This window comes from Bactrocera tryoni, chromosome 2 (assembly GCF_016617805.1).
Source record: "Bactrocera tryoni isolate S06 chromosome 2, CSIRO_BtryS06_freeze2, whole genome shotgun sequence".
In the NCBI taxonomy this organism is placed as follows: domain Eukaryota; kingdom Metazoa; phylum Arthropoda; class Insecta; order Diptera; family Tephritidae; genus Bactrocera; species Bactrocera tryoni.
In genome coordinates, this window is record NC_052500.1 from 78,965,001 (window position 1) to 78,990,995 (window position 25,995).

General features: G+C 32.2%; 1 protein-coding gene across 1 annotated transcript; it reads left to right on the plus strand.

Annotated features, from left to right (window-relative positions):
* Positions 1-491: 491 nt before the first annotated feature.
* Positions 492-25,462, plus strand: LOC120768458. Its single transcript, XM_040095159.1, has 5 exons — positions 492-983; positions 24,029-24,147; positions 24,219-24,510; positions 24,571-24,717; positions 25,036-25,462. Exons 1-5 carry the CDS (start codon positions 683-685, stop codon positions 25,185-25,187), a joined length of 1,011 nt encoding a protein of 336 aa, XP_039951093.1. The 5' UTR covers positions 492-682; the 3' UTR covers positions 25,188-25,462.
* Positions 25,463-25,995: the final 533 nt, after the last annotated feature.

The window sequence follows — 25,995 nt, forward strand, 5'->3', positions numbered from 1 at the left end:
TGTTTTTATAGACAATTTTGTTGTTGTTGTTTTTGCCAATGTTGTTACTGCAGTTGGGTAAAAGCAAAAAAAACTTTTAAGTTTTTCGATTTTTATATAAAAACTATAAATAAACGTATTTGCGGCTCATTTCGAGATTTGTAAGCGTCGCGTTCGCAAGTTGGTCGAAAAATAGAAAAACTCGCAAAACGGATAACTGAATTTTGAACCAAAAAAAAAACGAAAAAGAAACAAGTTTTTAACTATTGTGCAAATAATAAATGGGAAACGGCTTAATTTTTCGACCAACAAATTTTTGACGTGCTGCAAAGTTAGATTGAAGTGAAGAAAAAACGAAAATTTTTTAACACAAAATATCAAAAAAATAAAATTTATTAAGCCAAAAAAATCGAAAGGAAAAGTGCAACATTTTCTTCTAAAAAAAAATCTTAAAAAAAATTATAAATAATATTTTTTTTCCAAATAAAAATTCTTTATAAAAATTATAAAAAATATTTTAATTCCAAATAAAAATAAATGTTATAAGAATCGAAAGTGCTAAACTGCTTCAAAAATCCTTGCAAAAAATATTAAAAAATTTTTTAAATAAAACTCCGTGCAGCATTCACTTTAGAAAATAAAATTTTTCTCCTCACAACCCACTAAGAAACATTTCACCAGTGCAAAAATCAGGCCAATTAAAATGTTGAATCATTACATTTTCTGCTTTGCCGCCATTGCGGCAATACTCGGAAGTGCAACGGCTGCAACAACGTCTAACGGCGGCGCAGTTTCGGACAACTTGGATGAGTACACAACGAGCGCGGTGCTGCCATCAGCAATAGCAGCCACACTAGCCGACGCGCCAGCAGTAACAACACCGCAAAATGGAGCAATAGCAGCACCGTCACCACCAGTTCCTCAAGCTGCGCCCCAACTGCCGAACGTTGGCGTGCTGGCCTACGACAGAGTAGGCATAAGCGATGGCGTGGAATTTAGTCCAAGTGAGTGGTTAGATGCATACAAACATATACATTTGTACAACAAAAAATAGTAATAAAAAAATATGCAACATAAATTGTGTGTGTGTGTGCTATGCAATTGCCAAAGCAGCTTTTTCGGCAAACTTACTACATTTGCAATTTTTATTTCGCTTCTGAGCCGCCGCGGTATTTCGCTGCGCTTATGCAATTTTTATTTAGACGAAAGAACTTGAAAATCAAATGCGCAAAAGCTTTTTTTCTACCACGCCATCTTACAAGCATACCAGCGGCGCGCAGCTACTGGGTTTGCGAAAGCTGTCAAGCGCGTTTCTTACTCAAGTCTTTTGTTTACCTCATTGATGCGTATCGTTTTTACGCGCGAAAGGTGGAACTAATCGTTTATTTTAAGTGTAATAATAATAATTTAATAATTTCGGTATTATGACTAATAGCAAATGCTATGGTTGTTGTAGGAAATGGCGTTTATAAGAGAGGAAGGAAATGAGTAAGACCTAATAATTAAGCAAATTTAATGGTCAATTGAGTCGAAGGCTGAAAAGTATTGTTCAATGAAATTTTTTTTTTATTGAAATAATGAAAGCAAGGGCGCAGAAAGACGAAAAATTTCTAACATTCCTTATTTTATTTGTTTTATTTAATTTTTGTAATTATTTGTGAATTTATTTGGATTTTAAAAATTTAATGGAAAAGTGGAAAAAGTGAAATATTATTTCAGTAAGTTCACAGTTCGAATTAATAAGTGTAGTTTCCAGCTAAATTAAGGCGCTTACTTATGCATATCCTCACCTAAAAACCAAAAAGCCGAACACCACTTTTCATAAGTTTAGAGCCAAGAGAAAAACATTGTAATAGAAATAACTCATTTTGAAGCAAAATTTGAATTTTTTTTATGAAATCGATATATATTAGTTACATATTGGTTATATTTGACAGGGGACGTTAAAAATTTTATGCCACATACATACATATGTGTATGTAATATTATTATTATTATTATTTTATTAGGAAAAATATACGAAATATTAAACCTAATAGTAAGAAAGGAGTACAAGCTACTGTGGTCATCGCCTGTATATAATATCTTATAGTGAATCTTAAGTAATAAAAAACTTAATTTCGATTTTTTGAATGATATATTATTTTGCATTTTTGGTGACAATATGTACTACAGCTGTTGACAGCTAATTAGAAACGACACCTGTTTTGAATTAAATGATGTTATTTTCCAATAAATCACCTACATTTATTGTATTTTCACTTATTTTATTGAAATCTATGTTAAACTTAAACTCTAATAGTAAAAATTTTGTTTAAAATTGATTTTTGTTTTGAAGATTTTAGCAAAAACATCTGGAATCAACGATTTAAGTGCGACAACTAATTAGAAACGAAAATATTTCATCAACAAAAATAATGATATTACAAAAGCTTGCTTATTTTCAGTTAGTATTTTGTTGGTTATATCTTTTGCTTTAATATTGCTTCACATCGATTCCAAATTTACGTTATAAGACTCTGACAGCGCAGCAATGGTGTAGCTTGCCATGCCGTTCTAATTTCATCACATAGAACATGCATATTTGGAATATTTTTGGTGCATATGGCTTTTTTAACATCACCCAAAGATGTTCTATAGGGTTTAAGTCTGGGCTGGACGATTCCCACTCCAAAACACATTGATAGAATTTTCATTAAAAAACTTCTTTGTCTACTTAGACGTTTGATTTGAATTGTTATCTTCCTTATAACAGGCAAATTTTTCTCACCCCATGGCAACATGACATTTGTTTGGGATGTCGACGCATTTCTTCTTGTTTAAAATTCCATTAATCTTATGAAGTGGTTTTCTTTGCGTGCAATATTGAAAATAGTTTTAAAGTACTATATATGCTTAAGGACATTCAAAACATTTTTTTTTGAGCATTTGACCTTATTCGAAATTTCTTTGCACATCTTTCCAGACCGACGAGGGTCAAAAATGTAGCTGCGAAGGGTAGGTGTACAGTTGCAGCGTTTCCTCATTAAAAAACTTCAATAATACATTTTAATATATTTTAAACAACTTTGAAACAAACCCTTACCAGAAATCAATAATATTATTAACAAAAATTATCACCTTGTGGAATTTTAATTCTTTATACAACTGTTTCTAATTAGCTGTCGCACTTAATGCACCTTCTACATCGTAACGCATTTACTATTTGGGAAAAAATTAAAAGAATTTTAACTTCACAACTACAAAACAGAGTGAATTTGGTATTAAATAGAGTCACATGCACAATGCAAGACTTTTAGGAATATAAATAACGGTATATCAAAATTTTTATCATTATACTCATCAGCCATCTACAAAAAAGGGAGCGTTTCTAATTAGCTGTCAACGGCTGTATATGTATCCCTGCATGCTTTTCGAGTTTTTGTTTTTTTTAGCATATTCAAACATGTTAGTGGTGTTAAATTTTTGAGTTTTCTTTTATTCAATTAGTTAATAAATTGTCAGTCATGTTTATCTTTTGTGAGGCAACCTTTCTCCTCGTTTGGCAGGAGTTGTAACTGGGAGACAATTCGCCTTGATTTCTCCTGCTAATTTATATATTATTTATGGTTGTAAAATTTGATAAAAAGTGAGCGTGGCCGCACTAATAAATTGAATATATGTACAAATCTCCTAAATCATTCAAGCAATAATGACTAAACTCTTCCAGGGCAAATCTTTTTGCCCATTTTGTAAAATGTTTTCTTTTGTTTTTGCAAAATTATATTTTCATCCATTATGAAATTTCGAAAAAAAAACAAGTTGTAAAATATGGACGATGGCAGTGCCATTAGACGAAAACCGATATTTCAGGGCTTATTGGACCCATTTTAACCAAATTCGGCAGATAATTTTACCACAATCAGCACTACAATGAGAAAATTAGTGAAAAGGAACTGCAACCAACTGATTCTTTCACTTTCCAGCATACAAATATCTATAAAGTCCCCAGATACACATGCCGTATGTGTGAAACCCACTTCCTGTAGCGAACATTCTAACGAAAATATCAGTCAATCTGTGAGATGTGTTATTAAAATTCGGGCAAATTCTATCCTATCTTTAGTATGCATAGCAAAAGTGGGTCGAATTATATGAAGATATAATTTATACAATGCTTTCGGGTTTACTTTATGTATACCACATATATCGAGCCAAAGTTAGTTTAGTGAAGTGAAAGGGCGTGTTTTATTAATAACAATGTACTCTACCTACCTCACTAATAAAAAATACACAATTTTTAAAGTCAAACATTTATTAAGTTATTTTGTGGTAAGAATGTTTTTACAAAAAATACTTGATGTAATATTGTTATCCAAAGGATATTATGGACTTTAAAACCATATCCGATCTGAGTATCTGAAAATAGCAGTAATCCACATCCGGCTGCTAAGCGGAATTTCATAATAAATTATTAAAAAAATAAATAAATAATAAACAATTGAAATAAGTATAAAAATAATAAATAATAAACAATTTGTGCTGTACATAATTTTATTTTACTTATACAATTTTAAGAAGATCACAAAACTTTTCAAAACCTTAATTGACAATATTAAAAGCGCAGTTAAACTAAATTGAAAACAGAACAACAAAAATATATGATATTCAAATTATCACATAATAAAATGTGTTAAAAACACTAAAAACTTAAAAAGGAAAAATATAAAATAAAATATAAATAATCCTATATTAGCTATGGATTAATGCACACACTGTACAAAAAAGGTTAGAAATGTTGCGCTGTGTATTTCAATCTGTTCCCATTGTGTTAATGTAATGGATGATAGCGTCATATTTCGAATTTTCTGACTTTCTTCTTAAACGCGATTTAATAGCGCCGAACTGCATGGTGCTCGATGGCTGATCTTCCTCTAACGAATTGCTGGTTGTACTCGGCGGCGTTGGAATTGCAGATGAACGTCGAACTCTCCTAGTCTTAACTTTGTGCTCAGTTCTACTGGCGCTATTTACAGCAGCATGGTTACACTGTTCGTCATCGTCTCCTGTTATATGCACAAAGTGCGTGTTTTCCTTGCTTGAATTCTGGCGAGTTTTTCGGCGCTTTGCACTAACCAAGGTGGCTGCTGAGCTTGGTGTAGGGGGAACTGTGTAGCTTATTTCCTCTTTTACTGAGGATTTACGTCGTCTCTTTGTGGTTACCGCTACCTTCATGTTGATGTCGTCGTCGTCGGCTGTTACGTGCTTTCGTTTTAGATTTCGTCCAACCACACTTGACTCAGTGACGATGGTAGTTGCTGTTACGTTGCTGTCAGGAGCCTTTATAGGCGACAGCGAAGTATCTGTCTCTGGAGTGAGACACAGTTCCGATATTTTCCGGAATTTCATACTTCTCAGGTAGGGTGTTGATGTTGCGTTTTTATTTTGCTTCTCTCGCAAATTACTTTTCTCCGCAATGATCTCACGTAATTTTTTTCTTAACAAATCGAATTTTTTATGATTATAAATGATGTCTGAGCAGCTCAAATTTTCCATTTCAGATTTTTATATATATTTTTGAAAGATAATATTCGTTCAAAGGAGCGAGGAGCTGCTGAAACTTAGATTTCGTTTTTACTTTCAAGTGCGTGATAACGCGGAGCTTATTTACTTTTTTAACCGAAATGTCGAAGTTTGGTGAAATAAAGTTTTTAACTTTCAAGTAATTCTTAGTAAAATTTGCTTGCCGTAGGTGTAGGACTTCTATTAGTGTGTACTAACGAGCGACTGACGTTTGTCTGGACATTAGCCTTTTCTTAAGCGCTCTTACTTAGGTATAAAGCATATCTTAAGTTTATTTAAACATAGACAGCAAATAAGGATCAGCTCAAGGAGCAGGTAGAAAGTTATGTACACACTCGTAAGTGTAGGTGTAACAGAGTAGGCGGGGCTCATAATAATAGAATAACAGTGTTGTGAAGCGAGAAAATTATCTAAACCACAGAAATTATCAGAAAAAATACTGAAATACATTTTTAAGTATAATAAAACTACAGAAATTGAGAAATTTTCAAAAATAATATTTGAGTGAATTGAAAATACATTATTAATATTATTTAAAATATTTTCAGAGAACATGTGTTTGGAAATTTTAGTACATTTTTTTTGCATTCTGAAAATTTCAGAAATAGCATAATTTTAACATTTTTTGGAAAAACACAACAACAAAACTTTTGGAAATTTTTGGAAACAAAAAAAACAACAAAAAAGTTTTGAAATTATTGGAAAGGGAAAATTGCAACAAAAGCATAATTTTTGGAACAAAAAACCAAAAGTAAAACAACAACAAAAATTTTGAAATAATTTGAAACAAAAAATTGTAAGAAAAATACCAAAATAATCAACAACTAAAGTTTTGTAAATTTTTAGAAACAAAAAAAAAAACAACAACAAAAGTTTTGAAATTATTGGAAACAGAAAATTGTAACAAAAGCATTTGGAACAAAAAAATCAACAACTAAAGTTTGGAAACAAAAAAAAATTGAGAAATAAAATGTTGAAATTTTCAGAAAAAACAAACAAAACAACTCAAAAACAAAAGTTTTAAAATTTTTGAAACAAAAAAAAACAAAAAACAACAACAAAAATTTACAAATAATATGAGTAGAGTAAGTCTGTCGACGCACCTATGTAGGTCTTAAATATCGTTAATCAAACTCATAATTATAAAAATAATAATTATACATATAAAGTGAATAATATTGCCTTACAATTAATAAAATATCAAAAAGTAATAAAATCGCACAAAATGGCTTAGGATTCTAAATAGTTCATTTCGTAAGTTCTTCCATTTTCTGAGCCACTTCTTCACAAACAAAATTAGCGGCTCACAAAGAAGTTTTTAAAATTTAAAAATTTTAAGTCTGAGTTATTTTTATTACATTAATATTATTTTGAAAAAATGTCTAATGTTCTAAAAATCAGCAAAAGAAATTAGAAGCATGCCAATGAATATTTTTCTTCTCCGAAAAACTGTTTAATATTGTAAAAACTAGCAGAAAAGGTAAAAAAATCAAAACAAAACAAGAATAATAAGAAAAAACATTAACTTTGGTTGCACAGAAGCTATAATACATACAGTGTCGGGAAAAAAAATTGGACTCATACATATATACCTCCCAATTATATTCTATTCTCGCAATTATCATTTTAAATATAAACAAATCAACACTCAGTTTTGAAGAATAACTATTATGAAGACATACAAAACCTTTGAAATTATTTGACTTCATGGCATTTTATACGAAAAAAATTTAAAATATTTTATATTCAGCGCGAAATAACACATTTAAAAAATGATTGTTATTTAATATATTATAGCATAACTATTATTTTTAAATACTTCAATACATCTATTTGATATAGAAGCTATAAGATTATTAATAACTTCTTGTCAAACGCTAAATGTGGCTTGCTTTGCAGCTTCAAAGAATTAGTTTTTATCTACATTCACTCTTTCTCTGTCTGTCCTTCGATTTATTATCTACCTAAGATTCCCAATAGGATTGAGATCCGGCAATTGAGCTGGCCACTTTAGTTCAAATACTGTTGATCAACCGAAATCTTGGATTCAATAGTTTTTCCCGCCAAAAAGCAATGCTTTATTAACATAAGAAAATCTCTTTGATCAATTTTTTGTTATACTTACACAAGTTGCTTCACCCAAAATGCTTTACCTAATATAATAATAGTTCGACAGCAGTAAAATTTGTACCCTATCTTTAAAAGGTAGGGACTGACTAAAAATCATACGGATTTAATATTATTAGTACCATCTATATCAAAGTCTATGTCGTCCCTCTCAAAGTAATCCCACTTAGCCCACGTTATATCAACGTTTTTTTCCATTACTCGAAACAGTTGTTAAACTCAATATCCAGAACAGCGTCAAAGCGCGTAGCGATTCACGTTTAATATCTTCTTAACTCAAAACGGTTTTCCTGGAGCGGTCGTTTGAGTTTCCTCGTTTCCGTGGGTAGCCTTTTCAACAATTTTTTTATATAAAAAATTAAATACTTTATTGTTACAAACATACACTATTAAAAAAGAAATTCTGAAATTTTTGTTAAAAAATATTTTAAACCCGTCCATTGCGACGTAATTTTCGGTGACGCCTCGGAAAAAAGAAGCGCCCGCGTTGGCAGGATAAGTTCTTACAGGATCATCTAAAGTGAAAAATATGTGTTAACTTGTAACTTACAACTTTGACGAACAAAAGAAATACTGAAAATTGGATTTTTAGCAGACATTTTTACAAAAAAATTTAAATTTTAATTAAAAATTTCGTAACATTTTTTTCTTTGAAATAATTGTAATCGAAAAAAAATCCCTCGTCGAAGTCTTTAAGAATTGTATCTCAAAACCTGTGTAAATTATCATGAAGATTGGTTGAGTAATTCTCGAGAAATCTTGCCAAATGACTTTAAAAACATAGTTTCGAAAAAACGCATTTAAAGACTTGGAACTTGGCCTAGCTGGCCTCGAGAGTACAAAGTCTCAAGGCTATATCTCCGAAGCTATTACTCGCATCAACTTGAAAATTTATGAGAATATTTTAGAGGTATTGTAGAATTGAATAAGACAGTAAATAATCGATTGATTGAAACGCATTAATCCCTTAAGCAGTCATATATCTAGTAGGTTCGAAACTCTTCCTCACAGAAGAATGTAGAATCCTTTGTAGGACCTTTTCATCAATAATTCACAAGTTAACTAAAACTTTTCAAGCTTTACAGAGTAAATATTATCTTTAAAATATACTTTAAAGTTTCCATTTGGAACTATTTAAGATAGCATGTGATAGTATTTCTGTAACCTTTTCAAATTATAAATAGATTTCAAATCTCTGAATTTGAAATTATTAAAAAAATATACGTTTTATGATTGGTTATACCTAAAAATTTTTCATTCAAAGGCAAGTTTCTTATTATCATGTATATTTTTAATTTTTGGGTTACTAAAATGAACTTTATTTTGTGAGTAAAAGAGATGGCAGATGTAAGATAAACATGAGCTGTTCAACTACCTGTAAGAGTCTCTTCTTTATTTCTGAAACGCCCAAGGGTTAAATATACATATGTGAGTTGTTTTTTGTTTCCTCAAAAATGTTTTGTTGTTGGTTAACACCAAGGGATTACATTAAAGTGCTCTATTTCCAGAAAACACAAACAAATAAAGAATATTTATGATTGGTTATTTTAAAAATATTTTCACTCTGAAAGCAAAATTTCATATTTTTATGTTTGGATTACTAATCTGATTTTTGTTTTGTGAGTACAAGAGGTGGCAGATGTAAGATAATGTTTAGTTTAGTTCGACAACACACACAAGGGTTAAATGACCGCATGTTGTGCTTTGTTCTGGTGAAAAACAAAAAGGATTAAATTAAAGCAAAATTAATAAAAACAAATTAAAAAAATTCTTAACAAAGGAAAGTCGTTTAAGAGCTATTTAATACACTTTATTATATTATGGAATTTCCTTCTCTCAATATATGTAAGTGTAAACTGAATTCCAAAGAATAAAAGACCCAATTTCGAAGACTTCAATTACACGGTAATATTTTCTTTTAAATTTCCTAGAACTTAACTTGCATATGTATTAGGTTGGGTTCAAATACGAATATAATACTTGTGTATTAAGGTGTTCCAAAAAAACTCTCTAAGTGCGAATTTTCCAGAATTTTATATTTCCAGACTCTTAGAAAGAAAAAAATATTACATTTTTCAATTTTTTTTTTTAAGTTTCTGAAATCTTTTTATTTACTTTACTAAAGGAAATCTGGAAAAAAATATTTTTTGGTTTTAAGTTTCGGGAAACTGTAAACAACGAGTAATAATCCTTCGTACTATGTATGGTATAGTTATGGTTTGGTTTATGGAACTTCCCCTTATAAAGTTCGAAAACTAATCCACTTGTTCCATAGAAGCTTGCAACCACTTGTTACTACCTCTTTCTTTAGTACATTATCAAATCTCACATAAAGGAGGTCAGGTAGCAATTAAATCTCTTTTGTTACGCTAACGAGTTTTCGAAAACTTAGCTACCTGAACCTTAAGAAATCCTTTAAGGCTCTGGAAAATGCATTGCGACAGGATGTGTATAAAAGGGCCTTCTGAACTGAACAATATCAAACACATTCGAACTATCGAAAGCGAAGGATCTCCAAAGTTCAACTTGCAAAAAAGTAAAGAAATAAAATTTCCGAAAAATGTCTGACAATTACGACCAAGAAGTGATGACACCAATAAACTACAGTCATAAAAAGTTTCGTGCAGCTATGAACAATATTGGTCGTATAGGAGAAGATAAGCCCGCCACAGAGGCTTCAGGCTCTGGCAATGAATTACTCACCCCCTTATATACGCGACCAATGCAAAACGAAGATATGTATATCAAGGAAGAAAACAATGATGACGATTCATACGGAAGTTATGTATTGAATAATAGTAACAATTTCGATTTATATATGATGCAAGAATTTCCGTTGGATTTAAGCATGCGACACCGCTTGACTAGCACACCAATTCGCCAGCAAAACAAAGACGTAGCGCAAGGATATAAGGTGGAATATATACCAGACTTCAACAGGTTGATAGGTAGTTACGAGAGACTACTCAGACCTGGCGCATTATTAGATCTAAACATGGTGCATGAATCATATATAGCACCTCTAACTATTGATGTCGGCGATCAAATGGACTTGATGGAAGAAATAAATGCTTTTATGAACTCCGCATCCTCGTCAACAGAATCCTTGAGTGATTACAGCAATGAAAATCTGGAAGACGAATCAAAAAATACTTTTATGAACTCGTCATCCTCGTCAACAGAGTCCTTGAGTGATTATAGTATAAATGAAAATCTGGAAGATAAATCAAAAAATGATTTCGATGACAATGACAAGAAGGAGGTTGTTGAAGCACAGAATGCTATAGAACTCGAACACAAAGAGACCGACACAGAAATAACGGATGATGTAAGAGAGGCAGCATTGATTTTACTAAGGATGAAAAAAGGAAATTGGAAGAGATCTCAGTCGGGAGATATGGAAAACCAGGAACCAGCACAAAAGAAAAGCAAATTGGATTAAAGTTCAAAATACTTGACGAAGCACAGATTGTGTACAAAAAATCAAACAAATAAGGACACCTTCTGCCTGAGATTAGATTATAGTTAAAAATACTAGACGGAGCACAAATTGCGTACAAAATATCTAGCAAATAAGGACACCCTCTATCTGAGATATAAAAGAAAGTTAAGCAGTCATATACGAGTAGTTAGTAGATTTTGAATTCTTCCTACGGAAGAGGTAGACTTAGGATAAGATATACGATATATAGTTACTATACGATATTAAGGAACATTGTTATACTTTTTTATAAAAAAAATATAATTAAATTATTATATATAAACTTTTTAATGTCTAATTTTCATAGTAGTGGAATATAATATTAAAAAAAAAAGCGTTGTGGTTAATTGTAATTAACTAAAAATGTAAATTGTTTTTCCGGGGCCTTTCTTATAAGTAATTGAAAGATTCATGAGTTAAATCAAACTTTTTAAGCTTTACAGAGGAAATATTATCTTTAAGAGATCGCTTAAGACCTGTTTTAAACTTTTTAGGTAGCATGATTTTCTGAATACATTGATGCTCCTCTTCGAAGATTGGCTTAGTATTAGAAATTTTGTAACCCCCTTAAGAGGATAAATGGATTAGAAACTTCTGAATTGAAAGTAATAATAAAATGCTTTTCCACTACTAAAGAAGTTTCACATTTTTACAAAATTTTCGGATTATTAAAATGAACTTTACTTTGTGTGTAAAAAAGATAGTAAAATCCAGAGCTATTAAATAATAAGGGTTAAAGAACCATATCGTCACTTAAAATGCAAAATAACGTCACATCACTTTTCAGTTTACAGGCGAAAAACGATAAAAACCACTCAAATTGAAACAAACTTTGAGGTTTGGTTATAAAACGGTTATATATCGGTTATCATACACTCATATGCGGTTATAAAATGGTTATATATTGGTTATTATATCTGACAGCGATTTTTTTGGATGATACACTGTTTTGCATTTTAGGTGACGATATGTACATATATATACAGATAGTACGTAGGTTGCTTTTTATTTTTCGGGATTGGCAATCCTGGAGGGGAGTAAATAGAGTAAAATTGCAAACATTTTTGCGCGATTATTATAATGATTGTATTATAGCCTCACATCTGCGATGACAACTTGCATCTAAATATTCCGACGTCCTGGTATATTGGGGTATCCAAATGAGATTTGAAATATTTTCTTACAAACTTGATTTTCATTATGCTCCATTGAATTGGCGTCTGGTGGTGGTAAGGGGCAATCTAAAGCAACATATGGTTTTATATTTCCATTGAGTACAGAGTCTGTTTCGTATCACTGTCTTCTCTTCACAAATGTACAAATATTTTCTTGCAGTATAAAATCAGAGTTATTTTCGCCGCAAATCATTTCAGCTGATTTCAGTAAACCTTTTTCATACAATTTATCATTCTAACGGCATGCAGATGTTTTATGAAGTACTTCAAAACCAAATACAAACCATGTACCAAATTCATGAGCAAAGAAGCAACCATAATCGTGCAACTTTTGGGAGCGCTTAACGCCCCTTTTGTCTTTAACTTTGCATCTCCAAGCATCTCTCCAAGGAATGAACAATATATTTACAAAAGTTGACTCATTTGCAAATATTATATTCATTCAATCACTGTTGATGTTGTCCTGCGCCCAATGCAATATTTTTTAATATCTGTTTTTGAAAGTAGTGGTTTAATTACACTACTGCTTCGTTTGATGATATTGATGATTAAAGTCTATTTCGTATTGTATTTAGAGATACATGTGTATAACCTTTTTTAAACACAATTTAGCTTCTTCTAGGCTGGGCAGCGGTTTCTGCCCATCAATAGACACGTTTCCAGTTCATTCATAAGGGTCAGAACAGCTCTTCACAAATGTATAACTTTTATTAATTAAATACTTGGCAGTTTTTATAATAGTAGTCCATTTGGGATCTTTAGGGTGCTTCGTTTGAAACACTGCTTTAAAACGTTTCTTATACTGATCACTCCTGATCTCTAAACAGAATATATATATATTTAGATATATTTTTTTAGGCCGTAAGGAGGGTTTAAAATGCCTTTGCACCGTATAGGAATCGTCATCCTACGTGAGTGGTATACCCACTAAAACACTCGCTCCTTCTATAATGGATTTTTTCCCTGTCCCGGGACCGCTTTTGTATTACTTCAGGGCAAGGTTTCTACGATGGACCCATTACAGGTCAATTTATACTCTCCCTTCGTCCAGGGATGCCTACCATTTTGTAGCCAGCATCAAGCTATTTGGCTCATCTTCTATTGGGAGTCCGCATCCATGTCTTATTTTTTAGTGCGTAGAACATATTGCACGTATCCGGCAATTATTTCCCAGTTTTCGCTGCTAGCTATCATTTTTTTTAATATTTTCCGTACTTAATTCTCTGAGCTTGATTTCTACAGTTCTTCGTGCTTTTTTCCATCGGTGGCACTTGAAAAAGGTATGGTTTGCATCGTCTAGCGGTTCATCTCCGTAAATACATGCTGGGTTTTCTGTTTGTCCCATGCTGTACAGGTATTTTCGGAAATACCCGTGACCGGTCAGCATCTGTGTTATGTAGTAATTTACCTAAAGAATATATTAAGTTTGTCACGAAATTTATATCACCTAGAAGGAAACGGCGAATATACTGTATATTTTAAACTTGTAGATATAAAAGATCAGCATAACAAGCTGATTTAGCAATGTATACTATATACACGTGAACTAGTCCTTCAGTTTTTGCGGTATAGATCTGAAATTTTGCACACGTCATTTTCTTTTCAAGTAAATGCTTATCCCTCGGAACCTCCGAAATTTTACCACTATAGCATATAGCTGCCATACAAACTGAACGATCAAAATCAAGTTATTGTAAGGAATTTTATGTATTTATTAAGAGGATTTTAGCATCGGGGGAAGCTTTTTAATAAAATAATGCTCTATAACTAAAATTAAATATTCAGATAACACGTTAGCTCTATTTTTTTGCAATCTCATGAAAATAAAATTTAAGAAAAATTTAATGTAAGAAAGTCTGCATGGAATGCCCAAATTTGCAAAATTGATTGCATATAAAATGTTTAATCGACTGAATAGGCATATTCTTTTACACTTAGGCTCTTTTCCTCAAAGTCTGGTTAGCAACTATCTGTGGTTAATTCAAGCAAGACACCTTCTTTCGCTGAAGAAGTTCTTTTTATGTAAGTATGTACTGTAATTATCATACGAGTACATACATATGTAGGTGTTAGGCTCACTACGTTGCTTCTACTTTGACTTATTCATTGGTGTTTCTAACATACAACCATACAAACTTGCAGAAATATGTCGATACCCAAAGTAAATATGTACCATTATATATGTATAAATGAGTGAGATACTAGTATTGTGAAAGATATAGATTTGTATTATGCGACGTACTTAGACTTCAACCGGCTGAATTGCCAGTGTAAATAAAAGTCATTGGAATTACTCGTTACCGAAGCTCATGGCAGCGTGCAAAAATGAGACCAAATAGAAGACGAATCAAATGACATTAAAATGTTCACTGCACGCGAAATGTCATTACATATGTAAGATAACTAAGCAAAGCTAGAATAACAAAGAAACGAGAAACGACGGCAAATAGTGCGAAAAAACACAAGCACATATATTACTGACCTACATCAATTCGCAGTGCTGCTGGCATGTCGACTAAAGTCTAGGCTTAGCTACACAAAAATCACAACAACGTTACTAATATACCTATAAAATATTAGTATTTGTGCAAATGTTCAAAAGCGTCTTAAGCGCATCATTGTTGGCCAAATAAACGCACAAACTCAAACTTACTTTACAGTCACTAGGTTAAAGTAAGCCGCTAAAATAGAGAATCCAGTGTAAATAAAAATTACCAAAAAGTATGTGCGAAAACAAAAAGCAAAAATGAAAATAAGAGTAAAAAAAAAAAAATTATGCAAAAGCAAAGAGCAAAATAGAGTCAATGAACAAATGGCAAATAGCATGAAAGCTGTCAGCGCATGAGCACGAAAAATTAAGCAATACTACACACTATTGCTACGGTTTCTGTCTGTTAAGCCCAATTTATGAAAATCTGTTGACAGCAGCCGAGCAGCGGTAGCAGAATAGCTTACATACATGCGTATATACTATATGCATAGCAAGTGCTTAGTTACAGGGGGGTTCATTTGTATCAAATGCATTTTTGATGGAAATGGAATATTTTCGATGTTTAATAATACATAACAAGTATAACAAATTGAGAGACGTGTTTCTTTGGCACATTGTGAACAAAACCTAAAACAAAGTTTTTGCTATTAAAAGTTAAATTAAAGATTTTAGGCATCTAAGATGAAGATAAACTCAGATTTTCATCTACAAGACATGGAGCCACTTTTTTCTGAACCTATACTATAACAATAACTGAAACTATAACATAAACTATAACTGAAGTAGTTCTCGATTAAGACCATCTTCGGATATGTGAGTTTGAATAAAAGGATAAAAAACGAGAAGTAATGTCGGGGAAATACGTAAAAATTGATCGCAACTTACCAATCGGAGTGCAACAAAAATTGCAAAAAAAAGTCGTTTTCAAAATGCTATACAATTTTGTGACAAAAAACGGTTCGAGTACTACATACAACACTTTTTTCCAAGTGAACTTACATTTTGCTAGAGGAGAACGAGCCAAACTCAGTTCTGGTATTGATTGTTGTTATGAAAACTAGTTAAGGCTAGTTCTGAGGACTATTTCTTCGAAAATATTCAGAGTAAACCAATGAAACTTCGGAACCATATTTTTGAATAATTTTTCAATTGATTAGAGCGAAATTTTTTTTTTTATTTTTTGAAAGTTATAGAGGAATCTACCCCTTAACTGGTAGGAATATAAAGACTACATGGAAGCGACGATATTAATGGACCAATACCGATGGATTTTATCATGATTTTAGGCATTTTTGTTATATAGTAAATATTTGTTTTGAAATATCGCACAAAAATTAGCTGAAAAGAGAATTATGGAAAGGGATGATGTCAGTTGAATTAAACAAGAAATAAATGAACAATTAATAAAGACATAAAATATAATATTTCTAAGTCTTCTTTTTTTCTGCCGAACAAAAATCAAAGCTTAGCTAATACCTCTATAAAAGCATCTGAAACAAGTCAGGAAACTGTAAATTACTTACAAAACAGATCAAACCGATATTTTAGAAAAATATACATCTTTTTGAAGTAAGTATGTTCAGGAAAGAAAATGGCATCCAACAGTTATTGAAAAGGAAGCATAATTGGCCGAAGTGTTTATTTGTCTCTTCAAAAGTATATAACTTAAAGATTTTCAAAAAATATCACTATAGTAAATTGTTCAAAAAGTTTGACTTTCTCAATGAAAACATTCATAAGACTTGTTGCACATAGTAAGCGGTTTTTCACAGATTCTCTTATGATAATTGATAGTTGAGAGGCAATATTTACATATACCAGCATTCAGTCTAACCTTTCTGCATTTATAAAATATTTTATGGCTTATGGTAAAAACGAGCTATTTTTATATAGTTACTATTTGATATGGATAAACAAATGTAGTTACATAGTCATAGTCATATATACATTAGAGTCGTAAAAAACAGTTATTTTTCCGCTTTATACTCTAAAAATTTTGTTGGTGTTTACCTGGAGCTCCAAATAAAAGCTCTTGATAATATTAAATTTTTTTAGTATTATTATTTTCTTACTTAAAAGAAAAATTCAAAAAAATTTTTTGCGAAAAAAATGTAATAGAGAATTTTTGTGCAGATTTCAATGTGCCAAAAATGTAAGAAGAAGGATATTTTTTTAATAGTACTGAGTTAGGAATCTTACCTTACAGTAATAAGTAAAAAACAGGACATTTGCAAAGAAATAGAAGGTACTGAGCAATGAATGGTTTTTAATGAAATTGAAAAGTGAAGCATCTTCCTACCAATATTGAGAACTCATATTTGTAGAGATTTGTTTTGCGGTCTCTACTAATAATTTTTTCAGAAAATATAGTAAAGAAGTAATACTTATATTTGTTTTTACCCACCCTAATACACATAGAAAAATTTTCTATTAAATATAATTGAAATAATCAGGATACTAAGGTGTCGTAAATTAAAAAAAATATAAAATTTGCATCAAATATCCTGGTGTATATTATTTAGACCCATCCTAATACACATTTAAGCATTTTACATTTAATATAGTTCAAATACTCAGACTAATAAGGCGCCATAAATTAAAAAAAAATTTATGTTTGCAATGGAGCTCGCGATGTATATTTTTTTAGACCCATCCTAATTCATACACTCGTGGCCACGCAAAGCTTACCACTATACTTTTTTAAATTTTTTTCCGCAAAAAGTACCGCTATAAAGTGTAATCAAATAAGCACAACACTTGAAAAGTTTGAGTGGTAAGCTTTGTGTGCTACTAAGCCGTTATAAATTACAAAAAATATAAAATTTTGGCATAGGTCTCGCGAAATATGTTTTTCTTTGGCCCACCCTGATACACATATAAGTATTTTATATTAAAAATAATTCAAATACACAGACTACTAAGGCGTCATTAATTACAATAAAAAAAAAATTTTTGCAATAAATCTCGCGATGTTAGTTTAATATACAAAAAATTGTGATATTTAATAAAATTTCTTTATAAGCAATGCTTAAATATTTACATTTCATTTAAGCTCTATACGCATTTAAATAATACTAGAAACCAGCAAATAAACAATTATTAGCATTTTCAAGCCGAAAAAGTCAATAGAAGTTCAATCACGTTACCCCCATCAGCAATAAAGTCCAGCAACTGGCAATGCGCATTACTATTTGTACATATGTATGTATGTACAAAGCTATGTTTGTTTGCCGTAATACGGTAGTTGCGTTAACACTTGCACTCTTCGCTTTCGATACGCTTTTCATCTCGCCATCAAAGCCATATTTACCTACATATTAATAATGACAGCAAAAAGCTTTAATTGCTGCGTGCGCGCCACCGAGCGCTTAGGGCATCACTAACCGATAAACGAGCGTGCTATGATAATTGGAATTTCCTACAAAGTTGTTGTGTTTACATTTCATTTGTTGGCTGCAAGTGATACCGTTATGCACTGTTTAGTGATATTTATGTGCACGCAGCAGTGAGCGAGTCAATGCAATTGGCAACACCGGCACATATATAGATCACGCGCTTGTTTTCATTTCTTTTGAACCTGAGCCACTTGAGTATGTATGGATGTGTATGTGTGTGTGTGGATTGTATAATATGTGGTTAATTGTGTAATTGGGCAAATAGAGAAAAGTGCGTTGAAAGATTTGATGTGTGTTTAATGGGTGTGAGTTATGTGCACGCGCTTTGTTGCGATTGCAAGTTGCGCGCTTAAGTCTTTTGAATTGAATGAGTAGTGAGTGATTCTCGACTGGGAAGTCAAGCGATGGAGAAATATGTGTGAATTTTCAGTTTATTTCGCAATGCAAATATGCAGATGATTATATGAATACATCACTATACATTTTTTACAAATATTTGCCTGCTTATTTTCATGGCCAACACACTCAACTATGCGAAATACAAGTGTCAGATCTTGCCTTGCACCATATTTACGATCATATGTGTCAAATTTTGCTCCAAATTTCATACAATTTACCAAATGCGGATACACGCTGTGTTTAAATAGCTGCGCATCTCTCTAAATACATATATATCCATACATACATATGTATGTATATGTGCAATTGAACTTATTTGCTTTAACCTTTCTATGTTTGTTTGTATATTTCTGAGCATGTTTTGCTTTTTATGAGCCGTATGTGACTATTTGGGGTAATCTGTCAAGTGGGTCAAGTTCAATTGGAGTGTTAACAAACGAAATTTATTGTATAAATGTCGGCTTTTGTAATAGGAGTAACTGGCGCTGGTGTATATAAAGCCTAAAAACAATTATATCCACTGTAGTCAAATAAAAACTAATTGAATATGCTGGAAAAACCGTGCTTGGGGGCACTTTTGTGTCATGAAAAAATGCTAAAAAGCAGATTTCACAGGTGGCGAGGTGTTGATTACTCAAAGTATTACTATTATTAAACGTAAGACTACGCTTTTTGTCTGGTTGAAACTAAAAATTACAAGACTCTAGAAATATAACACTGAACAACAAATCAGCAATATTTTGCTATAAAAAATCAAAACTGTAGTTAGAATCAAAACTATCTCATAAAGATGTAAAACTATATAAACAAAAGATTAATTTAAAAAAATACTTGTTAAAATCCTTATAGCGAAATTTAATAATTTACACATTTTTTTCAATTTTTCATTATTTATTGCATCTGTTTTTTTAGAGCCTAACTATAAGCTATAAAATTTTAATCTAGTTATCAAGCTTCTTCAAGCGAGTGATCGAGCCGTTTTGATGATACGTTGCTCTTTAGCACGCAGGCATATCTCATCGTTTTAGGCGTGTTTGATCGCAGGAATGTACTGAAAAATAAAGAAAGCCAATGGATTTGGGGGATCACAGAGTTTCGATTTATATTTCATTCTGCTATCCTCTACTTCTTTCTTTACCATAGAAATACCGAAATTTTATGGATATTTTCTTTATGCAAGTACAAGTGCCATGGCGAACACGTGATAAATAATATTTTTAATTTAATGTGAAGTAGGCGGTTTTTTCTGTTGTTCGCAATATAATGCTGGAAAGTCAGTATAATATTACCTACCGAATTTGGTTGAGTGATTTCCGAGATATGGGTTTTCATCTAAATGTGGACCAAATTCCTTGCCCATTGTCCCACTTTGACATCGGTTCCTCTTAAGTCCTCACGTGCCATCGTGGATGTAAAATGGTACGCTTATCTTTACAGATTTATTACACTTTTAGCGGCTTTTAGCAAAATCGTTATATGGAGAATGCCCCAAATAATAAATGCTATTTGCACGAGTTTTTTGGTTCCAATTGGTCGGGTGGAAGGGACATCTTTTCCATCTTTGTCGAATTCGAGGTAAAGTCTAAAACATCTCCCCTGCTGTGGGTCAGGCACCCGGCCGCAGTGCGACTCCACACTGAATTGAATTGCACAATCCTACCTAACCTAAAGTTTAAACCACAGCCACCACGAATTTACCCAAAGGGCCAAACCCAATGAGCAGATTGAAGCGAACTCCAAGAGCTAACTGCTTCCCGTGGTACCAGATTTCAGTCTCCGGTTGGACCTTGTAGCTTTTGCCAGTTGAGCACCCAACAAACTCAATGATTGGTGACATTTGTCGTTTGAATTTCAAATGTCTTTTCATTCAAAGTCTTTAATATAATTTCAAGCTGAGTATTACAAGTATAGCACTATGTCTGACAAATATTGTGCTGAAATTTCTAGGCAACCCAAAAATACAGACATAATGGATATGAATTTTAGTCGCCTCTTACGACAGGTATACTTTATCGCGAGAAAACTCTACCCCCTGCCAGATGGGGGTGTTACAAGAGCATATAATCATTTTTTATTAGCTAAAAATTGGATACTTGATTTTCACATGCTTCTCTCGAGGCGAAGTTTTCACGAGCAAAACCTTACGCCATTGACAGGAGCAGCTAGTAAAAAGGTAGGTAAATAGTAAAATTGAGGCTTTGAACTACGATCTACGGTTTATTGAACCATGCTTCTGGAAATTGCTGTTCTGGAGTTTCCTGTTCCATGTAAAGTAGAAAATGGATGCGTTAGAACCTCGCAATCAAGCTGTAGGATCTTCTGGAGAGTCACTATCAATATGAGCGGTCTGGCCTTGTCTTTATAGAACACAATCCATCATTTATCTTCTAATGGCCATTGATTACTTCCTTCAAATAATTCACTTGTTGACAGTATACGTCGGAAATAATAATTTGGACGTAAGGGAGGAGCTAATAGTAGATTATTCTCTGTGAGTCATTTCTTATTGAATGTCAATGCTGGCTTCGACCACAACCTTTTTTGCTGGACGTTGTTGTAATTAACCTACTTTTCATCACCAGTATTCATTCGCTTCAGAAATGCATCGCCTTGCGTTTCCGCTTTTATCGAAGAAAAAATGTATTTGTTCTTTGCACATGTTAAAACAATAGTGAGCTTTGAAATCAAAAAACTGTCTGAGGATATACCAGCGTCATATGATAAACCTGCAATGGGTTCCAGGATATAGTGATATCCTTGGTAAGTAAGAAGCAGCTGAACTAGCCAAAAAAGGCACTACCCTACAATTAGGTTCCGGAAAAGAGGGAATTTATAAGCTGTTATTCAATTGACAAACATGTTATAAATATAACTGAATCTCGGTGGCGTCAATTACTGACTTGCCCAGCAAGAAGGAAATCGTGGCATGAATGGAGTATGAGCTGAACTTGTTGATTATTAAAATTCAAAAGAAGTCTAGTAGGTGTGCTAACACATCACTGTCTAATTGACAGACATGCCAGCAGACTAAGTCATATAATGACTATTGTAAAAACTATCAAGAGGTAGAAGAAGGAGATTATAAAACATCTTCTATGCGAATGCTAGACTTTATATAGGAAAATAATCGCAACTATCAATCGAGAATTGCTTGATGACGTTACTTAGGTTATAAAGATAAGACTTTTCGTGCTGATGAAATCAAACGCACGAGTTGGTTCAGAGAGGAGATAATAGAGTGAGTTAATACTCCAATATAATCCAATATTTTAAATGAGCTCTGATAGAATATACTTATACAAATTATGTTCGAAACCTGATTTTGAAACAATTAATTAATTAATTATATGTATTTATTTAAGTATTAGTTGGTATTTCAGCAGGTCAGTTAAAGAAAAAATTAGAAAAATATGAAAATATTAATCAAGTGAACTTTTGACTACAACCACTGCAACCACACGATTTTGAAACAATATTTCAACACAATTGGCACGAAGTATGGTAACTATGTGCAGTAAGCTTTGTGGAAATTATCGTGCAATATAAATTAATTGCAATTGCAACAACAAAACCAAGCACATATTAATATTTTATCATAAAAGTATTGCAAAACTCTAATTTCCACATTTAACGTGGTCAGTTGGTTGGTTTTTCGTGGCAACAGTAGCGAGGTTTCATTATAAAAAATACCTAGACATACAAATATATTATTTTAATCAATTATATCTTTCAAATGCGTATTGCTGGCTTATTTCTTAAAGAAAATTTCAACTGCAAAAGTATCATTTTCGTTTTCGACTTTGTTCGTACGCGGTGCAGCAAACCATGAGCGTCCAAGGCAAATTCGATTAAGCAAATGTTAACCAAAAAATCGCCTTTGTTTAATTATGAAAAGAATGAGTTAGTGATGGGGGCTTTAATGAGTTGTGAAGCTCGTTTAAGTACAGTGCGGTATTGCACAAGTTTATAAGTTATTGCAGTGAATATTTATATTTTTTATTATAAATGCTTATTTTGTTTTTTATACTATGTATATGTATATATGGGTTTTGTATGTATATATAGGTTTTTTCATGAGAAAAGTTGTTAGTAAATCAATTGTTTGGGTTAAAAGAATAAAAATGAAAAATAATTTGAAAATTATTTACGTTATTAATATTTTAGATTGAGTGTGATGCTGGCATGTGCTATACATGAAATGTTAACAAAATAAAATTAAAAAATTTTCGGGATCCCGTTTTACGAGTCCCGAAATTTCGAAATTTATTAAATAATCATTTATAAAATGCGAATGAAATAAAATTAAAAATTTTCGGGATCCCGTTTTACGAATCCCGAAATGTTGGAAATTAGTTATTCTAAATTGATTGTGTTGCTGGCATACTGGCCCAATAAATAAAATGTTGACAAAATACAATTTAAAATTTTTCGGGATGCCATTTTACGAATCCCGAAATCTCGGGATGGATCAAATAATCATGCCCTATACATGAATTGCCAACAAATATAAAATAAAATTTTTCGGAATCCCGTTTTACGAATCCCGAAATTATGGACTTATCAAATAATCATGCCCTATGCATGAAATGCTAATGAAATAAAATTTAAAATTTTTCGTGTTCTCGTTTCACGAATGCCGAAATTTCGGGATTTATCAAAAAATCTTGCCTTATACGTGAAATGCTAACAAAATAACATTTCAAATTTAACTTTTTGAAGCTTAATTATAGACTTGTTTCGGATAAGATTGGAACTAGTTGCCGGAGAGCTGCATCCCAGCTGTAGCCAGACAAATTACGAATTAATTTGGGACTAGTTTCGATCTAGTTATGAACTGGTTAGAGACTGCTGTGGACTAGAGTTTCGGCTGAGATATGAAGCAGTTAACGACTAATTACGGATGATATATAGATTAATTACATACTATAAACTAGTTATGAACTGATTACGACTAGTTGGACATTTGTTACATCACAGACTAATTACGAGCTATATGAGGCCTAGTTTCGGATTAGCTGCAATATAGTCTTGGACAAGATTGAAACTAGTTGCCGACTAGTTGCATCTACTTGAGAACTAAAAACTTTAAATACGTTTTACACGAAACGTTGCTTTCAAAGTCGGTAAAGAAAATTTTTCCGAAACATGTGAATCGTCCGATTTGAATTTTTCACACAACCTTCTTAGATGTGTTTGTTAGATAATGATCGAAGAAATAAGATTTTTGATAATAATGTCGATTATTTAAGACACACTGAAGCGTAAATTCTTTTATAAAAACTCCTTTTTTAGAAGCCATATTTTGTCAAAAATAAAAATTTTGCCTTCAATTTCGATCCTTGCCATTTATTTTAAATTATTTTTGTACATCTATTACATATTAAAATACCCAAAATTAACTTATTCTCTGCATTTTCAGTACCATCCGAACCGAGTGCCACCAACAACTACTTTGAAGTCGCACCTTGTGATCTTAAGGCAGTCGACAAAAATGAGTGCATACGCAACCTCTTTGCGCAAATTGTACCTCAACTGAAGGTGAGTCACGGAAGATCAATAGACTTCGAACTTTTCAACTAAACGCTGTCTTTTTCTTTATTTCCAAACAGGTTGGCTTACCTCAGTACGGCATGTCCTCAATCGATCCGTATTTCTATCGTCGTGGCATTTTCCGTTACGACAACGAGGGCGTGCAAGGTGGTCTGCTCATCAAAAATATGTACATTAACGGTATTAGTGAATTCAAAGTGAACACATTCCTGTCGAATTTCACCGAGAAAGCGTTCATTGTCAAGCTGAGCATCGAAATACCGCAAATCAAGGCGAATGGACAATTTAAGGCCGATGTGAAATTTGGTGGCTTGCGTTTGGTGCCGAAGGGACCCTTCAATATAACGATCGGTATGGTTCAAGCAATGGATTTTTGAGTTTACCTTAAATTTAAACGTTTGCCAATTCTAGATAACATTCGTGCCACAATACTGACCGACGGTTTGTTGGAGAACACCGAGGCGGGTCGTCGCTTGAAGTTGAACCGCTTGAACGCCAATGTGGCTGTGGGCGATGCTCGCATCATAGCGAATGGCATTTTCAGCGATCGCAATTTGAGTGAGTAGAGAGAGAGAGAAAGAGAAAGTGATATAAATATGAGAAAGAGAGAAAAAAATAAAAAAAGATATATTGAAAGTGAAAAAAATAAAGAGAGAAAGAGATAGAGAAAAAGGAATATTTATATTATAATAATATATATGTATGTATGTCTAATGCAAGGATATATGTATATATATGTAGATAGAGAGGGGTAGAGAGGGGTAGAGAGACAATACATAGAGAGAGGTTAAAAAATATTCTGAGGAACATATAAAAGAAACAAATTTTATTTTATAACTCACATATATTTCTAATAAATTTCCATTTTGTTTTCAGATGCAATGATTTTGAATTTGGTGAACGAGAATCTGCCAGAAATCACTCGAGTAGGCATACCGGCTACACGCGAACAGTGGGCACCCATTTTCACCACACATATCAATCAATTCTTTGCGAATGTTCCTATTGATAAATTCTTGATAGAGTAAACATTCCTTTTCTCTATACACAGATGTATGTTCGCGAGAAGTTCAAAGCGAAAACTCATTTAAATATTCGCCCTACAAAATTTACATATTTTTAAGTGCAAATACGTAAACTTAGGAAGCAATTTAATTATTAATATATATATATATTATATACAATATAAGCGAATAAAACTTAGATTTTAGTTTCTAGTTTAAGTTATTCATTACCACGAACGATGCATGTATTTATTTAAATATTATTGCATGACATGCCCTAATGTACCTTTGTATTATTAAAATATTTATGCTTTCGTTTCAATTAAACATTAATTTTTTTTTTAGAGATTAATTTAAATAAAATATAATAATTATTAAACAAAATTAATATTTACTTCAGTTTTTTTATGGGTGATATAAATATATTAATATACATATATATACTTTCTTCTGAAGGTTTTATTTATAAATTAAACCATACGATCTTGGTACCCAATTGGCCGGCCAAAATGTGAAATTATGTGTTCACTGAAGTGTTCTCTTAATAAATTCATTGATTGGTGCTATTGTGGGAAGTGGCGTCGTTTTGTTGTAACCAAATGTCGCCGAGATCACGCCATCAGCGGCTACGTTTTCACCGGTATTATTTTTGAGGAAATATGGACCGATGATTCCTCCGGCCCACAAACCACATCAAACCATTTTTTCTGCATGAGGTGGCAGTTCTTGGATCTCTTCAGGTTGCTCTTCGTCCGAAATGCGGCAATTTTGCTTGTTTACATACCCATCATTCATACTAGTCTGTTTAACTAACAGAACGATAATTTTAAAG